The sequence below is a fragment of the Vulpes vulpes genome, chromosome 8 (assembly GCF_048418805.1).
Source record: "Vulpes vulpes isolate BD-2025 chromosome 8, VulVul3, whole genome shotgun sequence".
NCBI lineage: Eukaryota > Metazoa > Chordata > Mammalia > Carnivora > Canidae > Vulpes > Vulpes vulpes.
In genome coordinates, this window is record NC_132787.1 from 7,029,436 (window position 1) to 7,055,427 (window position 25,992).

The 25,992-nt window shown below is 50.5% G+C and overlaps 1 protein-coding gene across 1 annotated transcript; it reads left to right on the forward strand.

Annotated features, from left to right (window-relative positions):
• Positions 1-3,673: 3,673 nt before the first annotated feature.
• Positions 3,674-22,037, forward strand: ENDOU (endonuclease, poly(U) specific). The gene is made up of 10 exons (XM_026000178.2): positions 3,674-3,857; positions 9,053-9,175; positions 11,526-11,597; positions 12,080-12,217; positions 12,678-12,849; positions 13,200-13,399; positions 16,638-16,751; positions 17,157-17,263; positions 18,014-18,156; positions 18,841-22,037. The coding sequence occupies exons 1-10, from the start codon at positions 3,803-3,805 to the stop codon at positions 18,959-18,961; spliced, it is 1,245 nt and encodes a 414-aa protein (XP_025855963.2). The 5' UTR covers positions 3,674-3,802; the 3' UTR covers positions 18,962-22,037.
• Positions 22,038-25,992: the final 3,955 nt, after the last annotated feature.

Consider the following 25,992-nt stretch of genomic DNA (forward strand, 5'->3'; position numbering starts at 1 on the left):
CCCTGTCCAAAGGAATTTCAGAGGGGAGCTGAAGAAACAGCCTGTATGGATGAAAAATTAAATGTCAGCGCAGAGCTTAACCGACACCACATTGGCAACAGCACCAGAGGTGCGGTGATGTGTGAAAGGCGCCTGGGACAAATATCAAGAACTGGGTCCACAGGCGGGAGGGAGTCCTCTGGCTGGAGGGCTGAAGTCAGGCCTCATGGAAGGGTGGCCTTGCTCTGAGACCAGAGGTGAGTAGGAGATGGACAGGACAGGCAAGGGCATGGCCGGTAAAGGAGTGGCCTGGGGTTTGACCAGCAGAACCAGAAGCACAGCCTGGGACTCCGGTGAATGGCCTAGGTGGCACGTCTGACTAACGCATCCAAGGCAGGTGGAGAGGATGATGCTGACTATCAGGGCTGCCCACAAACCTAAAAAGAAATACCTGGAAACCCTACTGTGGTACACAACACACAAATCAATGTGAAAGAAAACCACGCACGGAGCCGCTCTAAAACTCATTCATGAAGAGGGAACTACAGACTGAGGTGGTTCACAGGGGACCAGGTGTGGGTGACTGTCCTGGGTCTCTATCCTGGGTCACTTCCAGGCCACGGTGGGACAGAGGCTGGAGGTCTAGCATCTTCAGGTGCCAGGGGTCCCCCTGGGAGGCGACTCTAGGCCTTACCTGTCCTGGGCCAGCTGCAGGGCCCCTCCAGTTTTGGCCTTGTGCTGAAGTGACGCAACCCTGGCTCCACAGAGGACAAGGATGGTGGGTGGGCCGGCCTCGGCATATGTCCCCTTTGGTAGTTCCCCGGGCCCATCTCTCCCATAGCCTGCTGGTCCTGACCCCTCACCACCTTGGTAGCCCCACAGTCCAATGCCGAGCCTTCTCTGTCCTCCAGCCCACAAGAAGCCAATAGGTTCTAAGAGCAGTTTTCCAGCTGGGCCTGAATCCTGCCAGTCCAGTAACAGCACAGCACCAGGCATACTAGTGAGTGCTCAGTAAATATTTGCTCACGCAATTCCCATTCCCCACATGGCTGATGGCCTGGCTGCCTCCTGGATCCTTGCCCATGTGCCTTCACCCTCCCCAGCTGCACCCTGTCCCCACTTCCTGATCAGAGGAGGCATCTCTGTTGGTGTTCTCATCACGGGAATATCACTTCCCCATGTACCTGTCACCACCCCCTTCGGGCCCCAAGTGTCCAGGACCCAGCCTCCTGGGACTCCTTTTAATCAAGGGCGGAAAGCCCATGTGAAAACCTAACTGGGGGAGAACCTGGAAAGCGGAGCAGCAGAGTTTTCTGTCCAGACCAGGCCAGCTGCTATCTGAAATACCATTTATATATTAATTTTAAAAAAAATTTTATTTATTTGGCAGGGAGTGAGAGCAAGAGAGCCCAAGCAGGGGGAGAGGCAGAGGGAGAGGGAGAAGTAGGCTCCCCACTGAGCAGGGAGCCCGACATAGAACTCGATCCCAGGACCCTGGGGTCATGACGTGAGCCGAAGGCAGATGCTTAACTGACTGAACCATGCAGGCGCCCCCAAAATAGCATTTAATGCGTGTATCTCTATATACATCAATGTGCATCTAATTGGCTTTGAGGCATCTTTGCACAAGTGCACAGATGTGTGTGCCTACGTTGACTAGCTGGATTTTTTCCTACTGTCCTAACGACTTTTCTCCATGTCAGCACGTCTTGGCTTACACGGTCCTGGGGTTTGGGAGTCAGAACTGGGGAGCGGGGATGAGCAGCCCTGAGAGGCACAGAGGCACGCGAGCGGAGGCAGGACAGCCTCTTAGGACTGTGCAGGGCTTGCAACTTCCTAAGAGATGTGGAGCCAGGTGACCACTGGGGTCCCTTCAATTCCACGCGATCTGAGCCCAGACCACTTTGTGTCGGACCCCAGATGTGATGAAGCAGTTGTTGATGTGTTTTGTGGGACGACATAGCATCAGTGTCCATTAGGGTGGCATCTGGTTGGAGGCCCTGCTGCATAACTTACTGAGGTGCTCCTGGCTGTACCTCCCAACCTTTCTGTGCCTCAGTTTCCTCCTCTGCGAATGAGGTTAACAATAGTACTGTTAAGGGTTGTAGTGAGAGTGGAGGAGAGGGTGCATGGGAGGCTCGTGGAGTGTGATACGCTGGCACATGCTCCATCGGTGTTGGTGGTTGTCCTTAAAGTTGGAATTGTGGGTCTTGTTGGAGGACCCAGGACTTTCAGATGCGCCCTCTGGCTCAATGGAGTCAGTCTCAACCGTCCCCCTACTGACCTAAAATTCCCCTATTGGGGAGGGGGCACCCCTGCCCTGGAAGCTCTACCCCACAGGCAGCTCAGCTGGACAGGGGCTGCCCTGGCCGGACTCCACACATCCGGCCTCAGCCAAGGGCCCTTGGAGGGCACCGTCCACCCCAAAATTCTGAGGCATGGTTCTCCTGGCCCAGCTGGAGACAGTCTCCTTTATTCCCTAAACTAACCAGAGTCCGAGATCCCCATGGGTGCCACCAGCCCCCGGGGCTTCGGGCTCCTGCCAGCAGTGGCCGCAGCCTGTTCTCCTGCCCCAGCAGCCAAGCAGCCTTTCTGCTCCTACTTCTTCAACCAGCCACCCTCCTCCATGGAAGGGCCCAGCTGACGTGTCACCTTGCAAGGTGGCTTGCCGCAGCTGTCCTCTGCACCCCGGAGCTCCACATGTGGTCTCATCCCCACACAGCGAGGCTGGGGGATTCTCCTCAAGCAACCTTGGTGGCTCACCCTGGGCGTGGCAGGGGGAAGCCCCAAAATGAACCTGGGAGGGATCGTCAGGTCCAACCCCATCATTCCAGAGATGAGGAAACGGAGCTCAGTATCCCACATTTCAAGCACTCCAGCCGAGGAGGACACGCTCCCCTACTTCACCCCTGGAAAAAAGTCACTATAGACTCAATGGTTTATCAATTTCACCTTTTTATGTGAGAGTTCTCTTCTACTGAAGTCTGAATGTCCACGCAGTGCTCTTTCTGGAAAGGGCATTTCACTTAGCAGATTTTACCTTTCTAGGAGGGGAAACTTGGCAGCCCCATGTTGCTGTGCTTCTGCTCTTGGGCCTGGGAAGGAAGGAGTGTCGAGAAGGGGAGGGTCCTCGGGAAGATGAGTGTAAGTAGGGGATGAAAGGAGTGGGCTCCTGGCCCCCAGGGTGCATCCTCTGGCTGCCTCTAGGGCTCTTGCCCACCCCTGGCCTCGTAAAGCTGGAACCTGTGAGAACCTGAAACCTGTAACCCCTGAGATGCTGACTCAGCAAGAAATAGAGACCATTTGCAGCTACTTCTGGGGTGATTTAGCTACAGGTGGTCTGATGCTAATAAGAGGGGCCCTCGTTTCTGCAGCTGCTTGGAAGGTCAGGACAGTGGCTTGCAGGTCGGTGGGTGTTTGGAGGACATCACCCAAAGACAAGCCCATTGACTCTCACACTTTGGCCGGAGAGCCCCGTCTCCCCAACTAGGCCCATCTTGAGGTGCCAGCTTGCATGACCTATTTTCTGGCCACGAACACCTCGTATTACCTGTTCTAAACATCTGGAATTACCTGCCTGCTTAGTCACCTGCCCTCTGGCTTCTAACAGCTGTAGGGCTCCACCCCCTCTCCACCTCTTATCCATCCGGGGTCCCTCCCTCCCCTTTTTCTTCCTGAAGGATCTGGAGGTACCAGATCCACAAGTTCTGATGTCTTTAAAAGGATCAGCCTGGGAAATAAGGCTCATTTGAGAGCTGTGACATTCACCTGACTCTAGTGAAAGTCCCAGAGCCAATCCACTTGGGGCTTCCAACCGGGCACCATGAGGGCCTGTGTGCCCCTGATCGTGGCCGCGCTCTGCAGCCTGGCCTGGGCTGGTAAGTCATCATCTGGTGGGGGTGAAAGGGCCCTGGAGTAAAAAAGCAGCCGGTTAGGGAACCTGGTAGGGGGTGAGCATAGTGGGGCAAGGGAGGGGCAGCTCTGTCCTAAAGCCATGGAGCACCTTAGACCTGTCCGTGTCAGAGTCTAGTTGTCCCTGATGGACTAACCTAGACTCCTTGGAAGACCAGACCCAAACATCCCTCAGTCCAGCCTGACTTTTGATCTCACCAGGGTTTGTCTGTGGGACCGCTGTAGGGTATAAAGCCGCTGGTGCTGTGGCCTGCTGGCTTTGAGTGGCCTGGCTGCCCTTGGTCACTCCCTCCTCTGCCCCAGGGGCAGGTGAGGTTGTTTGGGGTGGGGCCTTGCTCTGGGTAAAGCCTCAGGAGAATGGGCAGGCTCAGGGGGAAAGCGGAGGAGCCCTGGGCCGAGAGCTAGGCTGGGGGCTCTCTAGGCTGTACCAGTGGGCGGAGGAATGGGTCTTGGACCCGGTCTTGGAGGAAGTAGAGCAGAGAGAAGGATCCTGGCCTCCAGAGACTAGCGGTGCAGGGGATGGGACCGGCAGAGGAACAGCACGGCTTTCTGTTCAGGGGCTGTGCAAAGTGCTGATGCTGATGTGTTAGTTGGCGGTTGGTTAATGGGTGAGTGGGAACGAGTGCCAGGGAGGGGGCTGAGCTGAGAGGTGTGGAGACAACCCTCCTCCGCCCAGAGGACAAAGAATCAGAGCTTGATACACATCCCACCCAAGCCGGGCTGGTCCTAAATAGGACCGTTGTGAGGATTGATTAAGACAGTGAATGAAAAAGCATCTTACCTGGACTGAGATCTCGGTGAGCTAGGTTTTTTTTTTTTTTTTTTTTTTTTAACAGTTTAGTCTCTCTTTCTTTCTTTCTTTCTTTCTTTCTTTCTTTCTTTCTTTCTTTCTTTCTTTCTTCTTTCTTTCTTCCTTCCTTCCTTCCTTCCTTCCTTCCTTCCTTCCTTCCTTCCTTCCTTCCTTCCTTCCTTCTTTCCTTCTTTCTGATTTTATTTATTTATTCATGAGAGACAGATTGAGAGAGAGAGAGGCAGAGACACAGCCAGAGGGAGGAGCAGGCTCCATGCAGGGAGCCCGACGCGGGACTCGATCCCAGGTCCCCAGGATCATGCCTTGGGTCAAAGGCAGGCGCTAAACCGCCGAGCCCCCCGGGCTGCCCTGAACTGGGGTTTTGATTGCGATCATGCTTATAAATCTTCCTGGGAGCAATGTCCTCATTTCCAGGCAGGTTGTGTATAAGGAGACCCCTAGTGGGATTCCAGGTTCAAAAACCTTTGGAGGAGAAAGCTGTTCCCAGGCCCCCGTGAACTGGGGGGACCGCGTACCTCCACTCTGGCCCCACCGTGGAGCGGCTGGGAATCAGCTCCACCTGGGCCAACAGCGAGGGTGTGAGAACTTCCAGCTCAGTGTGCAGGAGTGGCCGCTGGGTCGGTACACCCCGCTCTCAGGACAGGAGGGTGCCTTGAGACCTTTGGGGTGGCGGACACCCCCGGGGGCAGAGGCCACAGTAGCTTCAGAGGTGCAGGTGGAGCCCTTGCGCCTGGGGTGGTGATGGGGCCTGGCTGTGGATGGATGGGAAGTCGGGTAGGCCTTCTTTCCTAAGGTTGGGGGGGGGGGGAGGCTCGGCTCTTGTCTCTCCGGGTTCTAGCATCCCAGAGCTTAGATGCAGGAGTATGGACCATACGGAGGAATCACTGGTTGTTCCAAATGAACGAGGCAGGAAGCTGGTCCTGGAAATGAGCCTTCTTGGTGTGTCCAGTCTCCAGGGAAACAGCCTCTGGGGCTCCCGGACGGGCACGGGTGTGGGATGCTCCAGCCCTCAGGGTGGCTCAGGGGACCACAACAGGGACCTCCAGGCTTGGGACCTGACTCCCCTGGGGGGCAGCGCAGATGCGGGTGGGCGTTCTAGCATATGGCCGTCTTGGAGAGCGCGGGGAGCTTGAGCATCTCAGGAGAGAGGGGAGGCCCTAAGCCTTTCAAGGGGGGGATGGAGGGGAAGCCTGAGTCTGAGCTGGGCAAGGCCCAAGTGAAGAAAGGCAGAGGCCGGAGAGCTGGGCGGGAGGGCTGCTAAGCAGTGACTCAGCACCTGGCCAGCGAGCGAGGCACCCGCAGAGCCCTGTGTGGGCCGCAGGCACAGGGTGGGGGCGCCCCAGTGGAGTCAGGGTGACTGGCCCGCTGAGTGTCCCCAGAACAGCACAGCGAGACGCCCGTGAGGAAAGTCCCTCCTACCTCTCCCGTCCACCCCCCAAGCCCCAGGTCCTCTTGAGCAGACGGAGTTTCCAGGGGTTCTTACGGGGACAGGGCTCTTGAACCGAGATGAAAAAGTCCACTGAGCCGGGGCCGGGCGGGGGGGTGGCCTCCTGAGCTCCCCACAGCTGACCATTCACGTGGCGCCCTTCTCAACTGGTGCCAGCTGCTGGAAGGAAGTGAATTCTTTCCCGGGGCCCTGCTGATCTGGCCCATTGTAAGCCGTGCCCTGATTTGTCTGAATTCTCTCCCTCTGGACTCTGGGTGTCCTGCCAGGCTGACGGGGCAGGCAGCTGACCGAGCCTTCCTCCCGGCCTAAAAATTTCCCCCTTGAGTTCTTTGCATTCAGGTTCCAAGGGAGCATCGTTTAAGATTCAAGAGGTGTTCCCCTGAGCCTGAAGGGACCAGCGGCCGTGGGCCTGGTTGTTTTCGAGAACAATCCACTGGATCAAAGGCCTGCCTTCCTGGCCACATTGGAGGCCCCAGAGGCAACTTGAGGCTGCCTCAGGACCTAGTTAACCTTGACCTGACACCTCTTTGATGTGCAGAACACAGGCTCATAGCAATGATGTCAGCTAGGAAACCGTCAGCCACATAAATGCCCTGACACCCCAGTCTGAGGGGCGGCCCCCCTGAAACCCAGATTAAGCACGTCGCCAGGGAGACTGCTCCAGCCAAGGGGGGCACGGAACACTGTCACTGTTTATCTAACCACCGTGTGTGGCTGGAATGTGTCATTCCGTACCAAGTGCTTTACCAAAATCAACATATTCGAGTCTTAGAGCTGTTCTGTGAGGTGGACTCCATTGTTATGACACTTTCAGAAACAAGGAAACTGAGGCACAGAAGGTCAAATAACTTGCCCAAGGTCTTCTAGCTAGAAAGCAGCAGGACCAGAATTCCAGCCCCAAGCAGTTTTGGCATCGGAGTCCAGGTTCTCAAGCCCCCACCCCACCCCCCGCCCTGCTGTGCCACCCTGATTAATACTGTGTAAACCGTAACCCCACCGCCCAAGCCAGTTTAACTAAACCCGTGTCCTTAATAGTCACCTCCCACCCCATCCTGGCTTAAGTTGAGGTTCCGGACCTGTGTGGAATCACCACCAGAACCGAGTCCCAAAGCAAAAGTGGGATCATTTCCCTTCTCCTAATCCTGACACACTCTTCAACCCAGAAGTTGTCTTAAACCCACTCCCCCCCCCCATCCCATTCCTCCGCTAAGCATTGGTGCAAAATTGTTACTTCATCAATACATTTAACGAAAGCCCAAATCCCAACCACAACTCTCAATCTAAAGCAAATTAGGTTTCGGTTTCTGCGCTCATTACAAGTTCCGACGCTCATGGCAACCCTGACTCCGGCTTGACATCCTCCGTAGCCCACAGCCTGGCCCCTAAACCCAGCCTTCCGAGATCCAAACCTCAGGAACCTCAAGTGGAAACAAAGACTCTGTAATTACCCTTAAAGCTCAAAGTGGAAGGAAAGGGCCCCCAAAGCCAGCTGTCGCTCTGGCGTGCTCCCGACGCTGTCTTTGCTGGGGTGGGCATTTGTGATTTTAGGAGTGGTAGTGGATTTGTACCATTTCTTTCAAAAGCTTTTTTGTCCATGCCCCGTTGGGACCAAACATTTGCTTCTGCGAGCCACGTGGCTGGAGTAAGGGATGTGGTCTGTGGTTACACAAGGGATCCGATTCCAGAATCCAGTTCTCACCCATACTCGCCTCATGCCCTACCCAAGCATAAACTAATTCAAATGCATGCCAAAGCCTAGAGGAAACAGAGAGTCGGGACCGGGGCACACAGGGTGCAGGGGAGACCCGACGAAGGGGAGCAAAGAACAAACCAGCAGAAGACCTGAAAGGGACAGGATGAGAGGAAGGGGGTGTCGCAGGGGAGAGGGCAGGAGGGATCACTGAGACAGCGGTGACTTACCTTCATCTATGGGACAGATGAAGGGTGGCCTGTGGGTCACCACCAGCACACAGACTTCTTTCATTGGTCTGCCTGATTTTTTTAAAATTATTTTTTAAATTTTATTTATTTATTCATGAGACACACACAGAGAGAGAGAGAGAGAGAGAGGCAGAGACACAGGCAGAGGGAGAAACAGGCTCCCTGCAGGGAGCCCGACATGAGACTCGGTCCTGGGTCTCCAGGATCACACCCTGGGCCGAAGGCGATGCCAAACCTCTGAGCCACCTGGGCTGCCCTGATTTTTTTTTTTAAAAGGTTTTATTTATTTATTCATGAGACACACACACACACATACACACACACACACACACACAAAAACAGAGACACAGGCAGAGGGACAAACAGGCTCCCCATGGGGACCCTGATGTGGGACTCAATCCCAGGACCCCGGGATCACACCCTGAGCCAAAGGCAGATGTTCAACCGATGAGGCACCCAGGCGTCCCGGTCTGTCTGAATTTTGTAAAAATTGGAAAACGTCACATGAAAATTCAGGCTTCTCTTGAAACCTAGAGGCTCTAGCAACACTGAGCCTGCATCCCAGTATGGCAGGGGTGGCTGGGACCAATGGTGGCTGCCAATTTCAGACCGAGCATCACTTCCAAGTTTGCCACGATCCCCACCTCTTCCTACCGCCTCCCCACTTCTTTACTTGCTTATATTAAAGGTCTGGCCTCACTGGGCATTCAGGTTTGTGATCCTCATCTATACTATGAGCCCTGCGGTATAGGGTGGGTGGTAGGTGGTGGGTGGTGGGCGGTGGGGATGAGGCTTATACTGGTGCATGGGTGGCTGTGCATATATTTCTCCTTGCAGATAGCAACGATCTTTCCTGCCAGGTGGGGCCCCTGCCCCTGTCTGCAAACCCCAGTGCAGGGGGCACCTCGATGAGGAGAATGGGCTCCTCAGAGAGCTGAGTGTGTGACTTTTACTGCTCATAGGAAACTTGGAGTCATGTGCATCTCGCTGTAATGAGAAATTCAACCGGGACGCTGCCTGCCAGTGTGACCGCCGGTGTCACCGGCATGGGGACTGCTGTGAGGACTATGAGCACCTGTGCAGTGGTGAGGCTCCTCGTGGGGGAGAAGGGTCCAGGAGGCACAGCGGGCCAGGCCATGCCTATGGCCAGAGTGCCTGAAAGGACGCTGGCTTGGGTGTCCAGCAGCTTGGAGCAGGGTTCAAGCCTGGTGGTGGGGCTCAAGGGGCCCGAGTGAGGACACTGAGGGCAGAGCAAAGGTCGGGGATTTGGCCAGGACTTGTCCCAGATACTCTAGGATGTCCCCAGTGTAAGACCCCAACTTACAAGGAAACGGATGTTATTTACCTGGAACATCTGTCTTAAGGGTCAGGATTAACGACACTATCTTGAAAGTTTAAGTAATTCCCCAAACGGCAAAATGATAATTAACCATAAAACATTAAGATAGCGTGTATTACATTCCCCATCTCGTTGCTCAACCCTTTACGTTGCAACAGTGTAAAAACGGAGTCGAACTTTCCAGCTTGTGTGCCGCCAGGTAGACCGCACGCACGGTGTCACAGGGACTGTTGTGATTCACACCACTCGTCCTAGAATGAGTGGACCGAGGCGGCTGCAACATCTCCAATCCGTCATTCCCCGTCCAGTGATTAAATGGCACACACGCTGCTCTCAAGAGCCCCTTGTTTCTCTGCTACTCCAACAACACAGTTTTAAAAAATAATTTTGAATAATCCCCTTGTTTGGAAGCTTCCAGCATGTTAGACCGCCAGATCAATGGTCTGCTTTGTGCCATGAAGCCTTGTGAAGTTCACTGTCAAACCATGTGCCCTGACCCTCAGTTTGCAAAACATGATCACTGACTGAAGCCACGGTGGGTAACGGCCAGCAAGCCCACAGCATATGGTGGTGCAGGTTGTGCACTGCACAAGGGCACCTGTCGGAGAAGGCAAGTTGACCAAAATCGAATCTGTACCCTTCTTGCTAGTCCATGTGCCTTGGTAAAGAGCTGTGTCTGCTGAGAGAAAGGAGTACCTTTTTCCAATTTTCCCAAAGTGGTACCTGCTGGCCCAGCCATGTGCCCACTGAGCTGCTTCCACCTCGAAGGAACCCTCATTCAGTTTACACGAAAACACCATCTCTACTAGCTGAAATTTTGTTGGTCCGGCCCGGGTAGGGAAGCCCTGGTCCAGAGCTCAGGGCCAGAATCAGAGCCTGCCGTCTTCCCCCGCCCGGTGCCCGGCAGATCCAGGGGAGCCTGTGCGCCTCGGACCATCGGGCTGGCATCTCACGGCGCGGACAGCACTTAGCTTAGGAGCCAGTCCGTCTCCAAGTCTGATTTGCAACTCAGAATCCTTTTCCGGCAGGAAAAATACAGCTGATGCTTGAGACTCTAAGTCAGCCCTTGAGAGTCTCGTTAGCGTGACATGGGCTGGGCTGCGCACCCCGTGGGTTGTCAGCACTCAGAACACGGCCTGGCACGAAGTCAGTGATCAGAAGAGGTTTGTGGGCTCGATGCATCATCTGACCCGTGGTTCTGATGATCCTAACAGGACACTACCCGGAAAACTCACTAACAGCCTCTGAATCTCTTTGGAACAGTGTTGCTTCTTTGGGGGAAGTTCCCCACTGCGTGAGGGAGAGGAGCCCAGAGTCCCCAGGAGCATCCTTCCTCCTCCTCTCCACCCACCCTGCTGGTCCCAGAGCCCCGGGCCACAGTCAGGCCAAGGGAGCAGGGCAGCAATAGGAACCTGCTTTTCTGGGCACCCCCTGCCCCCCAGTCTCCACCGCCATTGCCAAGTGTTGTAAAGAAAGAAGGGAAGTTGGTATCGCAGGAAACAGTTCTTAGTCCCCGAGGGCCTGGGTGGAGTTCACCCTTGACTGGGGTAGGTAAGGGATGTTCCCTAAGTGACCTGTTCCTTAGTTCCCTAAGTCCCTGTCATTTGGAGACGCTCCAGCCTCTCCGTCTGTCAACTTAGGTTGGAGAGAAGTCGTACCCACATGGGAGGTGTCAATCCAGAAGGCTCCACTCCCCCCCCCACTCCGCTTTGTGCCACACTGGACACCAGAGCGTTTGAGGGGCAGGGAGAGTTGTCGCCTAGGCAAATTCTTTTATTTATTTATTTATTTATTTATTTATTTATTTATTTATTTATTTATTATTTACTGTTTTTTATTTATTTATTTATTTTTTGCCTGGGCAAATTCTTGTCACTTTTTAATGACAGCCTTCAATGGCCCATCCCCTCTGTCTTATATCTTCAGTTTGTCTCCTTCGTCACTTGGTACTTACTCCTTGTGCCTTAGCCTGTTTTGTGTCTCCTGCCCCTGCACTGCCTGTCCTGGAGGGGAAAGGAAGGAACCCCCCTCTCCGCCCTCTGGGGGTGGGGGGCCTGGGGGGTGGCGGCCAGCGACTCTACTTCTCTGACCTCCAGTGGAAGAGGACCCCAAGGAGCCCGAACCATTCCTGGAGCTGGAGGAAGAGATGTTGGAGGCCCCGCCTGGCCGTGAGTCTGCCTTTCTAAAGAGGGGGGTCTTCAGGCTAAAAGAAGGGGTGACCCAGAGGTGCAGCCACCCTGGTGGCAGCAGGCGCAGGCCTAAGCCAGGCGGACCCTAAAGGCAGTGCGGGGCGGTGTAAGAGGCCATGCCAGGCAGCTGGGGGGGGGGGGGGGGGGAAGGCAGGAAAGGGCGTCTGGGCCTCTGGAGGGAAGTGGAAGAGCTTTTATTTTTAGAGTGGGAAACTTTGCAAAACAACAGGCCCCAAAGTAGCGTTCGGCCTCTCGGAAAGGGCTTCCTGACCCAGAAGGGTGTGCACCAGTTCAGCTTGTTTGTTTTCCTTCCCTGGAGATCTTGCACAGGAGCGGGGAGGGAGTGAGGCTGGGGGGGTGGGGGTTGGACCCCCCCCCCCCCCCCCCCCCCCCCCCCCCCCCCGGCTGGCCAGGCGACCTCTAGGGGTCTGCCCTGGACTCACGGCTCCCTGTCGTCCCAGACTTGTACTCGGCACCCAGCTCCTGCCAGGCCCGCTGCCACGAGGCCTTCGACAGGCACCAGCCCTGCCACTGCGATGCCCGCTGCCCAGAGTTTGGGAACTGCTGCCAGGACTTCGAGGGCCTCTGTGGCCACCACGGTCAGTCTCCTGCTCCCTTTAGCGCAGCCCCCGAGACGGAGGAGCTCTCCGGGGCAATGATGGTTCTCCAGGTGGGGCCCCTGGAGCCGCAGCATCCGTATCATCCGGGAATGTATCAGAAAGGGAGACCCCAGGGCTTCACCCCACACCTACTGAATCAGAAACGCTGGGGGTGGGCCCACCGCCCTGCCTTGGCAAGCCCTCCAGGTCACTCTGGGGCATGCCAGTCTGAGAAGCGTCCAGGAGGAGGGGGCCGTGTGGCCACTCTGTGGGCAAGGCCACGTGCCGCTTTTAGGTATCCTCTAGGCGCTAGGCCCCTGGCCTCCGACCCCTAGGGTGACGGATTGCGGCCCCTCTGCCTGGCTGCCGGCTTCTGGAAGGTGCCCAGAAGAGGGGGCACACGGAGGCCCCCGCGCCCCCAGGCCTTCCTGAGGCTGACAGCCCCCCCAATTCCTCCCAGAGGGCTTCTCCTACAGCAGTGATGCCATAACCAAGGAGGAGCTCCAGAGCATCTCCGAGAAGATCTACAGGGCGGACGTCAACAAGGCCCAGAAGCAAGACATCATTCTCAACAGCCAAAACCGCATCTTGCCCTCGGAGACCAGAGACCAAGTGGACCGCTGCCCGGAACCGTGAGTCCCCTTCAGTCTTCCCGCACGGCGGCCCCCGCCACTGCCACCCCAGGCCCCCCCCACCTTTGCTTCTTTCCACCCTGGCACTTTTCCCCTCAGGGCAGGCAGGATCGAAGGCAGAGAGAACAATAGGTCCCCAGAGACAAATAAAGCCATTTTGAGGGTCTGTGGGCGTCCAGTTGCGTTTCCGTGATGACTGGGCTGCTGATGGACCTGGCCTTCCAGGGGCTGAAGCAGAAGAAGCTTCCAGAGTGTCTCAAGTCCCCCCTGTGTTCGCATGCCTGTCCCCCCGGGGGGCTGGGCCCGCTCCATGTTCACCGTCCCATTGGGCCTCCCTCCGCCTCCCGCAGGCTCTTCACGTACGTCAACGAGAAGCTGTTTGCCAAGCCCACGTACGCGGCCTTCATCAACCTCCTCAACAACTACCAGCCGGCCACGGGCCGCGGGGAGCACTTCAGCGCGCAGCAGCTGGCCGAGCAGGACGCCTTCCTCGGGGAGGTCATGAGCACCGCGCTCATGAAGGAACTGTTCGGCTTCCTCCGCCGGCAGAGTGAGTGAGCCCCTGCCCCCGAGCCACGGGCAGGGCTGAGGCCCGGGCTGGCCCGGGGAGGGCCTGGCACCGCTGGGCTCCGCGGTTCGGGAGCTGAAGCCAGCAGCTGGCGGCGGCCCGTGGCCAGGGGCCGCCTGGGAGGGGGCCAGAGAGGAGCCCAGGCCAGGCCCCGGGCCTCAGGAGCTGAGGGATCCCCTGTCTGGCTTGGAAGTCGATTGACTCAGAGCTGCTGTGTCCTTTGTCCCCACCACTGGCCGCTTCAGTCTCAGGGCCTCTGCAAGAGGGGGAGTCACCCCACTCCACCCCCGAGGCTGACCCCAGAGGCGGCACTCCTTCCTGGTGGGGGGCCTGCAGGGTCCCTAAGCCTCTCTCCCAGCCCCGCTCCGGGTCCAGGAAGGATGTGGACTCTCTCCGCATCTTTGCTGGGGAAGCAGCAACAGAAAATCACCAAGAGATCTGAGAGGGGACGTTCTACCCGGAGGGGCTGTGGCTCGAGTGGCTCCAGACAGGGAGACATTTGAACCAGACCAAAAAGGGTTTGAGGCGCAGGACTTTCTGGCAGGAGGTTGTGCTGGTCAGTGTGCAGGTCCTCTCCTCCACGCCAGGGGCCGCGCCTTATGGGCAGCTCTGTCCAGGCCTCTGCCCGGGGCTCAGGGTGCCTGGTCCCACCTGCCTGCCGTCCCTTTAGAGTGAGGCCCAAGGAGGTTGGCAGGTAAAGCTGGGGACACGGGGCTGCCCCTGTGAAGAGGGCGCGATCCAGCACCGCCCCCTGGTGCTCCTCTGAGGCAAACACAAGACACAAGACACAACTCGGAGGCCAAGCAGGCCCCGCCGGCTTTTCAGGGAGAAGCAGCAACCTCCTCCCCTCACCCCCAGGCTAGGTGACTTGTCTGAAGCAGAGCTTGAGTCTGGCGCCTTAGACCCCTCGGCCATCCTGACACCCTAGGTGACTTGTCTGAGACGAGGCACCCAGGGATCGATCCCATACTGGGGCCGGGCTGTTCCATTACGTATCCTGCCCTCACCCCTCTCCCTGGCCCAATCCAGACTGTCCTTCAAGCTCTAGCTCACATCCCGCGTTGCTGACGCTGCACCTGCCCCAGCGCACCACTGGCTTCCAGCGTGTCCTCAGAAGGCGGGGGGCGGGGGTGGGGGGTGGGCAGCTCCAAATAGCCTTGGGCCACGGAGACTCTACTACCACTTGTTAGTGGTGTGACCCTAGTGGTGTGAAGCAAATTAGCTTACCTGTCGGAGCCTTATCTGTGAAACGGGGTCTTGGCGGGTTAATGCACATGAAGGGCTCAGTGCAAGGCCTAGCACCGGGGCAGTGGTAGCCATCCGGAGGGTGAAACCATTGTCTGCTATTTTGTGTACATTTTGTCTCGTTTTCTGACCGTGTTTTAAGTCCTTGAGAGGATGGAATGTGTCTGGTGTCTCCTTGGCATCCTCCACCCACGATTCTGAGTAGCAGTTGGTACCTTGCGGCTCCCTAAGTTAGAGCTCCGGCCCCGACTTTCTCTTGGGTCCCACCTGCCTCTCCACCTCCCGTGGCTCTCTCATGCATCTACTCAGAACTTAGTGGCAAGAGGGTGGCCCGGGTGGCTCAGCGGTTTAGCGCCGCCTTCAGCCCAGGGCGTGATCCTAGAGACCTGGGATCGAGTCCCACGTCGGGCTCCCTGCATGGAGCCTGCTTCCTCCTCTACCTGTGTCTCTGCCTCCCTCTCTCTCTGTGTTTCTAATGAATAAATAAAATCTTAAAAAAAAGAAAAAAGAACTTAGTGGGAAGAGAACTCATGGTTCCCACCCCTCTTCCTTGGTCTTTCTCATCCCATCAATGACACCACAGTCCATCATCCCATTGCTCAGGCCTGAACCCAGGAGTTATATTCGATTCTTCTCTTTGCCTCACGGCTCCCCGCCTCCTGTTCCTCCATCAGGAATGTCCATCGCACCCTCCTTCAAAATCTACCCCCAGTCCGCCCACTTCTCAGCCCTCCTCCACGGCTGCCACCACTGCTTCTGGCCTGGACGACGCGTTAGCCTCAAAACTGCTCTCTCTGCTGCTCGTACGCCCCACTGACTTTTTATATACACAACCAGAGTGGGCCTTTAAAAACAAAGCAATCACATAATTCCCCTGCTTAAAACCCTTCGGCGGCTTTCTCGCCTCCAAGAAGCTGTAAAGTCCTTCAGAGACAGTTGACATGTGTAATGGTCACGTGGGCTCAAGTGCCGTTTCTACCTCTTATCGACCCTGTGATCTCGTGGGAGTTACACAACCCCAGTTGGCCTCAATTTCCTCATTTCTAAATTGGGGGTAATTAGCACCCACCTTATGTGAAGATTCAACGTGAGGACTGGAAACACTTAAAATAGTTTGGGCCCATAGAACGTGGTTAGCAATTCGAAACTCTTTTTGTATTATTACTTTGTGACTGACACCCATCCTTCTTGGCATGGCTTGCCAGGCCTGATCGCTCCTGCCTCTCCGACCTCCTGTCCTTCCTCTCCTCCCTGCGTTCACTGTGCTCCAGCCACCCTGGCTTTCCCTTAGCTCTTTGAACGCGAGGCCCAGGTGGTCTTAGAGTCTTGCTCCTGCTGTTCCCTCTACGTGGAAGAAACTTTCCCCCTGATGTTGTGTGGCCTATTCCTTACCCTTCAGGTCTCTGATCTGTGCTACCTTCTCATAGAGGTCTTTTTGATCTTCCTTTCTAGAAGAGCTCCCCAACCCAACCCACCTCTAGTCATCACGGGGTACCCTGCTTTATTTCTTTCATAGCACTTATCTGCAATCATATCGTTTATTAGCTGTCTCTTCCACTGGGAGGGAAACTGTGAAAGCAGGGATCCTGTCCTTGTTATTCCCTGTTGAATCCTCAGCCTGTAGATCTGGCTTGGCACAAAACTGGGGCACTGTGCATAGTTATTAAAAGGACAGTTTTTTAAAAAAGATTTTGTTTATTCATGAGAGACATGGAGAGAGAGGCAGAGACACAGGCAGAGGGAGAAGCAGGCTCCCTGCATGGAGCCTGATATGGGACTCGATCTCAGGACCCCAGGATCATGACCTGAGCCGAAGGCAGACGCTTAACCACTGAGCCACCCAGGCACCCCATTGAATACATTTTTGGTTGAAACCCTGTGTCTCTTGATGTGCTAGAGCAGGTGGCCCTTCCCTGCTTCCTGGGACCTGGTCCCGCCTTCCCCTCTCTTAAGTCCTCTATGTTCCTCCCCGCAGATCGCTATAGCTCAGAACAGGAGTTTGTCAACGACTTGAAGAACATGTGGTTTGGGCTCTATTCAAGAGGCAATGAAGAGAAGGACTCAAGTGGCTTTGAACACGTCTTCTCAGGTGGGATCATTCTGCTTGGAAAGAAAGAGTTGGAGGAATGAAGAGAGACAGCTTCCCTCAGGAGTAGGGCAGCATCAGGCACCGATGAATCGGCCGCCAAGCAGCTAGCAGGGACAGGCATGTCCACTCCCAAGCCAAGAGGAAGGGGTCTGAGCAGCTGTTTTTGAGGAACCATCTTTTCTGGAGTTTCTGAAGGGGAAAGGAGACCAGATGCTGGGGCTCCCAAAGGATACACATAGGAAGAAAAATGTGTTTGGGGGTGTGGCTCTCTACTTCTGCATGGTCCTCTGGGCTATGGGCATTCTATGAGCCAAAGTCCGAGGAAGGCGGACAGTCTTGGTATGGGAGGGGCAGAAGGTGCTGGAGGGGAGGCCCATATCACCCACCTTGAACTCTTTATTATAGGTGAAATCAAAAAAGGCAAAGTCACCGGCTTCCATAACTGGATCCGCTTCTACATGCAGGAGAAGGAGGGCCTGGTTGACTATTACAGTCACATCTACGACGGCCCTGTGAGTACGGAGTGTGGACCCCGTGGGCTGGAGAAGCCTTATTGGTACCCAGACTTCCTGCCCTCTGCACTCTGCACTCTGAACAGCCACACTTGCCTCTCACCCTGACTCTTGTTGGCCGCTTAGTGGGGATTGTGAGGATGACTCCCCTATCTGCTAGAGTTTAGGCAGCCAGGACCCGAGATTCCCTTCCAAACAGTGAATGCTCCAGAGCTGCAGAGAGCAGGAGGCAGAGAACACCGTCTCTGGATGGGAGGCTCAGGGCAGGGGAGGACTCTCAGATGGGAAGACGAGTCTCAGAGATGTGTAGTTACCCCCTGCCTGAATTTCTTTAGAATGTGGCCTTGGCTAGTCTGAGTTCAACTCCATATATTTTATTTAAAAACAAAAGAGAGAGACCTTTGCTGCCCTGTGCCAAGAAATAATTTGGGGACAATAAATTGTCCCTCTCCTCCACACGTGATAGCCACAAGAAACAGTTATGGTTTCTGCTGCCCTGGTACCAGTCACAGGAGTGCTGGCTCTGGCCTCTCAGGGAGATGCACACTGACAGCTCCAGACAGAGGATCCAAGTCAGACTCAGACACCTTAGCAGGGCAGACTGTTCCCTTGGTCGATGTCACGAATCCAGCTTCCCCAGAAAACTCACACAAGCACCTAATAGGCCCTCACCAAATCTTGGCCAACTGCTACCATTTGCCACCTCTCTCCTCGTGATATTCATCAGGCCCCTGTTACTACCTTCCACAGTGGGATTCATACCCCGACGTGCTTGCCATGCAGTTCAACTGGGATGGCTACTATAAGGAAGTGGGCTCAGCTTTCATTGGCAGCAGCCCTGAGTTTGAATTTGCGCTCTACTCCCTGTGCTTCATTGCCAGGCCAGGCAAAGTGTAAGTACTGGGCCAACCAGGCTTGGGAAGCAGGCTGGGGCCACATGCTGTTTGCAGCCAGGACAGTCGGGAGAGCCAGATTCTGCAACTCACTGGCTTGGACAAATCACCCTTCTGGACATCAGTTTTCTCACTTGGGAGATGAAGTTGTTAGATAAGACTGTGGTTGTCAAACTTTATTTAGCAGCAAAACCACATGAAATCTTGTACAGAACCTTCACAGATGAAACAGTTAGAAATGGAGTCGCCCTGGGGCTCCAAGCCTCTCTGTTTGGTCTCCAAGGCTGAGAGGGGGAACCCGAAAGCCCCAGAGAGTATAGATTGAAACCACTGGGCTTCACCTTCTAATATTTGAGGACTTTGGGTCCTACTACCTCTGAGACCCTGAGCAGACATTTAATTTCTGGGCATTCAGCTCTAGAATCTGAGACTTTAGAATACTGCTCTGGGAAAGATGAGGAGCAATGTTCTTTAGGAAGCTAGAGAATAAGGCATAGGTTTTGAAGGGCTGCCTGGGCATGGGGAGTGGGAGACAATGGCTGGAGAAAGCTGTGATGGTTCTCTTAGGGGCTGTTCAAGTCAGGGTGGAGCCCTTCTACATGGGTTGGGCTTAATCTTCCCAGTCAGGGGATGGGCATGGAAAGACACGGTGGGCCCCTATGACTTGGCCATCTTTCCCCACAGGTGCCAGTTAAGCCTGGGTGGATATCCCTTGGCCATCCAGACCTATCCCTGGGACAAGTCCACCTATGGAAATGGCAAGAAATACATCGCCACTGCCTATGTGGTGTCTTCTACCCAATAGAGCTTGGAGCCAGCTAGGGGCATGAGAGCAGTGAAAGTTCTTGCAGGACTCAGGTCCTATCTGCTCTGGGCTGGAGGAGGATGGAGGAGACTGGGAGGCATTCCCAAGTTTAGAAATGCCCTTAGAATTGAGAGAAAAGACACAAAAAAGAAAAATGCAGAGAAACACTCAAATCTTTGTGCTCCAGCATTTTGAAAACAGAGTCTACACAGAGAAGATGGGAGCCTTCTGTAGCCCTTTGCCCGGATGGGAAGTGAAACCATAGACGAGTCCTCATATTTCCTTTTAATGTAAAGGGAAGCGGTGGGCTCTCTTTCCTCTTTTTTGGAGTTGGTGAGAGGGCAAACCTGATGATATCGTTACTGTGAAGATGTTTTCAATCGTTCTTAAGAAGAACAGCAGATAAAAATTCAAGGTTACTATAATGGCTGTTATCATACACAGCTCTGCAAACTGCAATTCAGCCCTATGTTGGGGCCTCAAAGAACTCCGGTCATGGAAATCAAGCAGTGGGTATTTGGTGTTTTCTAGGGTTATATCCTCTCAGAACAGGGTCTGGGAAAGTTCTCATGCTTGATGGAGAGGATAATGGGTTGACACAGTGAGTGAACTTGGGAGGGAGTGAACTTCTCCAGGCCTGAGTGTTTTTGTGGCCAGCCCAATGACTGCATCAAGAAGCTTCCTACTTGTAGATGTTTAGTGCAGGTACAGAGGTATATTTTGATCCCACATATTTTGTGAAAGAGTTCCCCAAATAGGAGGAACATTTTGCATCAGAAGGAAAGAACTTATAGCTTGGTGACGTTAACAATTACTTTAAGGCTTATCCAGAAGCCATAATTTGCTGGAATTACTTTGGAGTTAAAGACCAGGGAGAGTGGGGTTCCCTGTTCCAACCTCAATTATGCATTTCTCCTCCCCTGACCTCAGGGAGAACTAGATGCTGTCCCACAGACTTAGGCTGGAACTATGGTTTACAGAGATTGAGTCTCCAATTAAAGTCATTAAGAAAAGTTGAAATCTGTCTCCTTTTTGTATATGACCCCTCCTCAACTGACTTCCTCCCTCTCTGCCTTTTCCCTGGAGCTGAGAGTGATGCTGCTGGCTTCAGTGTCTCTTCAGGATGGTGTGGAGAATGTGGTATCTCAAAGTCCCTGAGGACTCATCAAGTCTCTCTAGCCAAGAGGGAAAGATAATTCTTCCTGGCAGATTTGTAATGTGAAGAACAGCAGTGTACTTATGGCTTCTGGCTCCACATATAAGGAGCCTGGAAGTCACTATTCCACCCTAACAACAAGTAAAAAATCGAACAGATTGAAAAATCAACAACTCTTCTTCAATCTGTAAGAGAGGAGAGGATGCAGGCAAACCAGTCAAAGGTTTGGAAAGTTAGGCAAACCTCAGGGTTGGAAAGTTAGGCAAATATAGATTGGAATAACCTTGGAAAGACAAGCTTGAGAGCAGAGACTCTCATACAGAAAAATATTGCAGAAACCAGTGCCAGGATGGGAGAATCTGAACTGCAGTTGATGAATTGCCTGAAGGAGAGACAGTGCAGACTACTCTGAGTTAAAAACTCCAGGGGATCCAGGCATCTCACAGTATTGTGAAATTTATCTCCAGGAGCTCCACAAGGCTCCCATAATGTGTATCAGAGAAAAACTTTCTTGGACTTTTGGCACAGGGAGGAGAAGTGGAACCATTCTGAAATAGCCAGAGCACTCTGTCGTTCTGAACAAAGCCTGCCCTTGGGGGAAATTTGTTAGCTGGTGGCTAACCTGCTGGAATATTATCAGAGCCTAACTGATCTGGGGAAGGGAAATACCCAGCTCCACCGATGTTAGCCATCCTCTTCTACTCAAAAAGGGCAAAAAGCTGAAAAACGCTTGTGAAGTTCACAGTCCAGAGGCATAGCTCAGTAAAAGACTGAGACAAAATCACAGGACTGTAGAATGCTCCCTGCCCCCCACATTACCAAAGGCCTATGTACCAAGATTGGCGATCAAGAAAAAATTACAAAGCATATCAAAAGGTAAAATAACACAAGTTGAAGAGATAGAGCAAACATCAGAAACAGACATGGCAGGGATGTTGGAGTTATTGGGGAATTTAAAGCAACTATGATTAATATGCTTAGGGCTATAATGAACAAAGTAGATAGCATGAAACAACTGATGGTGCAATGTAAGCAGAGGGATGGAAATCCTAAGAAAGAACCAAAAAGAAATGCTAGAGATGAAAACACTGTAACAAAAGTGAAGAATACCTTTGATGGGCTTATTAGTAGACTGGAAACATTTGAAGAGAGAATCTCTGAGCTAGAGGATATCTCAATAGAATCCTCAAAAGCCAACAAACAAAGAGAATAAAGAGCAAAAAACAACCAAAACATAATATCCAAGGACTGTGGGACAACTACAAAAGGTGTTATATACACATAATGAGAATGCCAGAAGAAAGTGAGAAAGGAACAGAAAAAAGATTTGAAATAATAATGACTGAGAATTTCCCCAAATTTATGTCAGACATCAAACCAGAGATCCAAGAAGTTCAGAAAACACCAAGCAAAATAAATGTCAAACAACCCACTATATTTTGACATATCATTTTCAAATTATAGAAAATCAAAGATAAAGAATATTTGCGAGAAGCCAGAGGGCAAAAAAGAATCTTACCTACAGAGGAATGAAGATAAGAAATACATCTGACTTATCCTCAGAAATCATGCAAGCAAGAAGAGAATGGCATGCAATATTTAAAATGTTGAGAGAGGGCACTTGGGTGACTCAGTTGCATAAGTGTCCAGCTCTCAATTTTAGCTCAGGTCATGATCTCAGGGTCATGAGATTGAGCCCTGTGTTGGGTTTGTGCTCAGCATGGATTCTGCTTAAGATTCTCTCTCTCTCTCTCTCCCTCAGCTCCTCCCCTTGCTTGTGCATGCTCTCTGTCCCTCTAAATAAATAATAAAAGCTTTAAAAAATATTGAGAGAAAAAAACCCCACTAACCTAGAATTCTGTACCCTGAAAAATGATCCTTCAAAAGGGAAGGACAAATAAAGATTTTGTCAAATAAAAATTCAGGGAATTTGTTGCCAGTCAATCTACCTTGCAAGAAATTTTCAAAGAAGTTCCTCAGAGAGAAGGAAAATGACATAGATCAGAAAGTCAGATCTGCCTAAAGAAAAAAGAGTATCAAAGAAGTAAAAAGTGAAGGTAAAATAAAAACTTATTTTCTCATTACTAATTGATTTGACAGACAACAGGTTGTTCAAAATAACAGCAGTAATGTATTCAATTATATATATTATGTATATATACACACAGATATTTATGTATACTTGTATACACATGTGTATTATGGACATATACATACATATTCATCCTCATATTTAAGTGAAATAAATAGCAGGTACAAGGGAGGAGAGGAAGGAATTAGTATAATTTTGTTATTATAAGGTACTCACATTACCCATGATGTGATATAGTGTTTTTTGAAAGAGGACATGGATTAATTTTGTAAGTGTATGTTGCAAACTCTAGGACAATCACTAAAAAAAGTTAAAAGTATAATGGATTTGCTAATAAAGGAGAAAAAAAGGAATCATATTAAATGCTCACTTAAAAGCATAAAAGCCAGAAAAAGAATGGAAGACAAAAATAGGAACAAAGACCTAGGAGAACAAAGAGAAAACAGTAAGGAGTATGGCAGATATTAATTCAACTATATCAATAGCTACTTTGAACGTCAATGGTCTAAATGCAACAAGTAAAAGATTTCATAGTGGATCAAAAAACAAGAACCAACTATAAGTTGTCTATGAGAAACCCACTTTTATAAAGACACATGTAGATGAGAAATAAATGAATAGAGAAAAACACACCATGCTAGCACTAATCAAAAAGAAAGCAGGCATAGCTATGTTAATTCCAGACAGACCAGACTTAAAAGTAAGGAATGTTATCGGGAAAAAAGAAGGGCATTACATAATGTTAAAGGAGTCAACTCCATGTCTTCTTGATGTATGCATATAACAACAGAGCATGAAACTACATGAGGCAAAAACTGATAAAACAGAAAGAAGAAATAGATGAATCCACTACCATAATTGGAGGTGCCAAAGCCTTTTCTCATAAACAGACAGAGCTGGTAAGCAGAAAAATCAGTTAAGGATACAGTTAAACTCAGCCACACTATCAATCAACTGAATATAATAGACATCTATAGACTACTTCATCCAGAAGATAAAAATGTACATTTTTCTCAAATTCATATGGATCATTCACCAAGATAGACCACACTCTGGGCCACAAAATACCTCTTAACAAATTCAAAACAACAGAATCCCACAATGTCTGCTCTCAGCTTACAATGGAATTAAACTAGACATCAATAACAAAAGATAACTGGAAAATCGTAAAATACATGGACAATAAACAACACACTTTCTATTTTTTTTAAAAAAAATCTTTTTTTGTATTTATTTATGATAGTCACACAGAGAGAGAGAGAGAGGCAGAGACACAGGCAGAGGGAGAAGCAGGCTCCATGCACCGGGAGCCCGACGTGGGATTCGATCCTGTGTCTCCAGGATTGCGCTCTGGGCCAAAGGCAGGCGCTAAACCGCTGCGCCACCCAGGGATCCCACAACACACTTTCTAAATAACACATGGGTCAAGGAAAAAAACTCAAGATAAGTATTAATATATTTTGAACTAAATAAAAATACAACTTATCAAAATTTGTGAGATATAGTGCTTAGAGGAAACCTTATGGCATTGAATGCATATAATAGAAAAGGAGAGAGATCTAAAATCAATCATCTAAGGTTCTACCTTCAGAAACTAGAAAAAGCAGAGAAAAATAAAACCAAAGTAGAGAAAAAGAAATAATAAGAATTAGAGCAGAAATCAATGAAACTAAAAGCTTGTTCTTTGAAAAGTTGATAAGCCTCTAGCCAGGCTATTTAAGAAACAAATAAAAATGAAAGAATAATAACGCAGACTCTATGAAAGTTAAAAAGATAATAAAGAAAAGCTATGAACAACTTTATGCTCGTAAATTTAATAACCTAGGTGAAATGAATGAATTCCTTGAAAAACACAAGAGGAAATAGATGATCTGAATAGATGATCTATTAAAGAAAGAAGTAATATTAATAACCTTCCAAAAGAGAAAGCACCAGGCCCAGATGGGTTCCCTAGTAAATTCTATAAAATAGCTAAGGAAGAAATTTATCCAATTTTCTACAATCTATTTCAGAGGATAGAAAAAGAGGGAATGCTTCCTAACTCATTCTGTGAGGTCAACATTATGCTAATATCAAAACCAAACAAAGGCATTTCAAGAAAATTGCACATCAATATATCTCATGAACATAGATGTAAAAATCCTCGATCAAATATTAGTAAATAGAGTCCAGAAAATTCTAAAAGGAATTGTATGCCACAGCCAAGTGGGGTTTTTACCAGGTATGCAAAGTTGGTTCACATTCAAAAATCAATTAATATAATCTAGTGCATCAACAGACTAAAAAAGAAAACTGTATATCATATCAATAGATACAGAGAAAGGCATGACAAAATCCAACACCCATTCATAATGAAAACTTTCAGTAAACTAGGAATAGAAGGAAACTTTCTCAGTTTGATTAAAAATAATCTGCAAAAAACCTGCAGCTAACATACTTAATACTGAGAAACTTGAAGGTTTCCCACTAAAATCAGGTACCAGGCAAAAATGTCCCTTTTCACTACTCTTTTTTTTTTTTTAAGATTTTATTTGTTTATTCATGAGACACACACACACACACACACACACACACACACACACACACACAGAGGCAGAGACACAGGCAGAGGGAGAAGCAGGCTCCATGCAGGGAGCCCGACATGGGACTCGATCCCGGGACTCCAGGATCATGCCCTGGGCTGAAAGCGGTGCTAAACCGCTGAGCCACCCAGGCTGCCCTCACTACTCTTTTTCAACATCAAACTAGAAGTCCTTGCTCATGCAATATGGCAAGAAAAGGAAATAAAAATTATGCATATTGAGAAATATGTCTTTATTCACAGATGACATGATCATCTATGTAGAATATCTATAAGAATCAGTAAAAAAATTCTTCAAAGTAATAATTCAAAGTAATAATTATAACAAGGTTAAAGGATATAAGGTTAATACAGAAAAGTTAGTTGGTTTCCTGTATACCAGCAGTGAACAAGTGGAATTTGAAATAAAAAACATGATACCATTTATTGCTTAAAATAACCCCCAACTGAAATACTTAAGTATAAACCTAATGAAGTATACACAAAATCTTCATGAAGAAAACTAAAAAACTCTGATGAACAAAATATAAAAATAACTAAATGGAGAGATATTCCATGTTTACATATAGACTCAATATTTGTCAAGATGTCAATTCTTCCCAACTCAATCCCAATCTAAATCCCAGCAAGTTATCTTATAGATATCAACAAACCATTTCTAAATTTTATATGAGAGGTAAAAGACCCGGAAAAGCCAAAACAATATTGGAGAAGAACAAAGGTGAAGGACTATGCCACCTGACTTCAAGACTCATTATGCAGCTAGCGATAGTAATTAAGACAGTGTGGTGTTGGTGAAAGGAAAGACAAATAGTTCAATGGAATAGAATAGAGAGCCCAGAAATAGATCCACATACATGTAGTCAATAATTTTGACAAAGCAGCCAAGGTAATACAACGGAGCTAAGATATTATTTTCAACGAGATTCTGGAATAACCAGACATCCACATGTAAGAAAATCAGTCTAGACACAGGCCTTACACCCTTTACAAAAATTAACTCAAAATGGATCATAGACCTAAATGTAAAACATAAAACCATAAAAATCCTAGAAGATAACATATGAGAAAACCTAGATGACTTTGGGGATGGTGATGCCTTTTTAGATACAACACCAAACACATGATCCATGAAAGAGAAGCTGAGAAACTATACTTCATTAAAATTCAAAGTATCTGCTCTGTGAAAAACACCACCAAGA

Coding starts and splice junctions, on each gene's coding strand:
- ENDOU (XM_026000178.2), top strand. CDS start 3,803: ATGAGGGCCTGTGTGCCCCTGATCGTGGCCGCGCTCTGCAGCCTGGCC. Junction 13,400..16,637: donor CGGCTTCCTCCGCCGGCAGA/GTGAGTGAGCCC, acceptor TCCTCCCCGCAG/ATCGCTATAGCTCAGAACAG. Junction 18,157..18,840: donor ATTGCCAGGCCAGGCAAAGT/GTAAGTACTGGG, acceptor CTTTCCCCACAG/GTGCCAGTTAAGCCTGGGTG.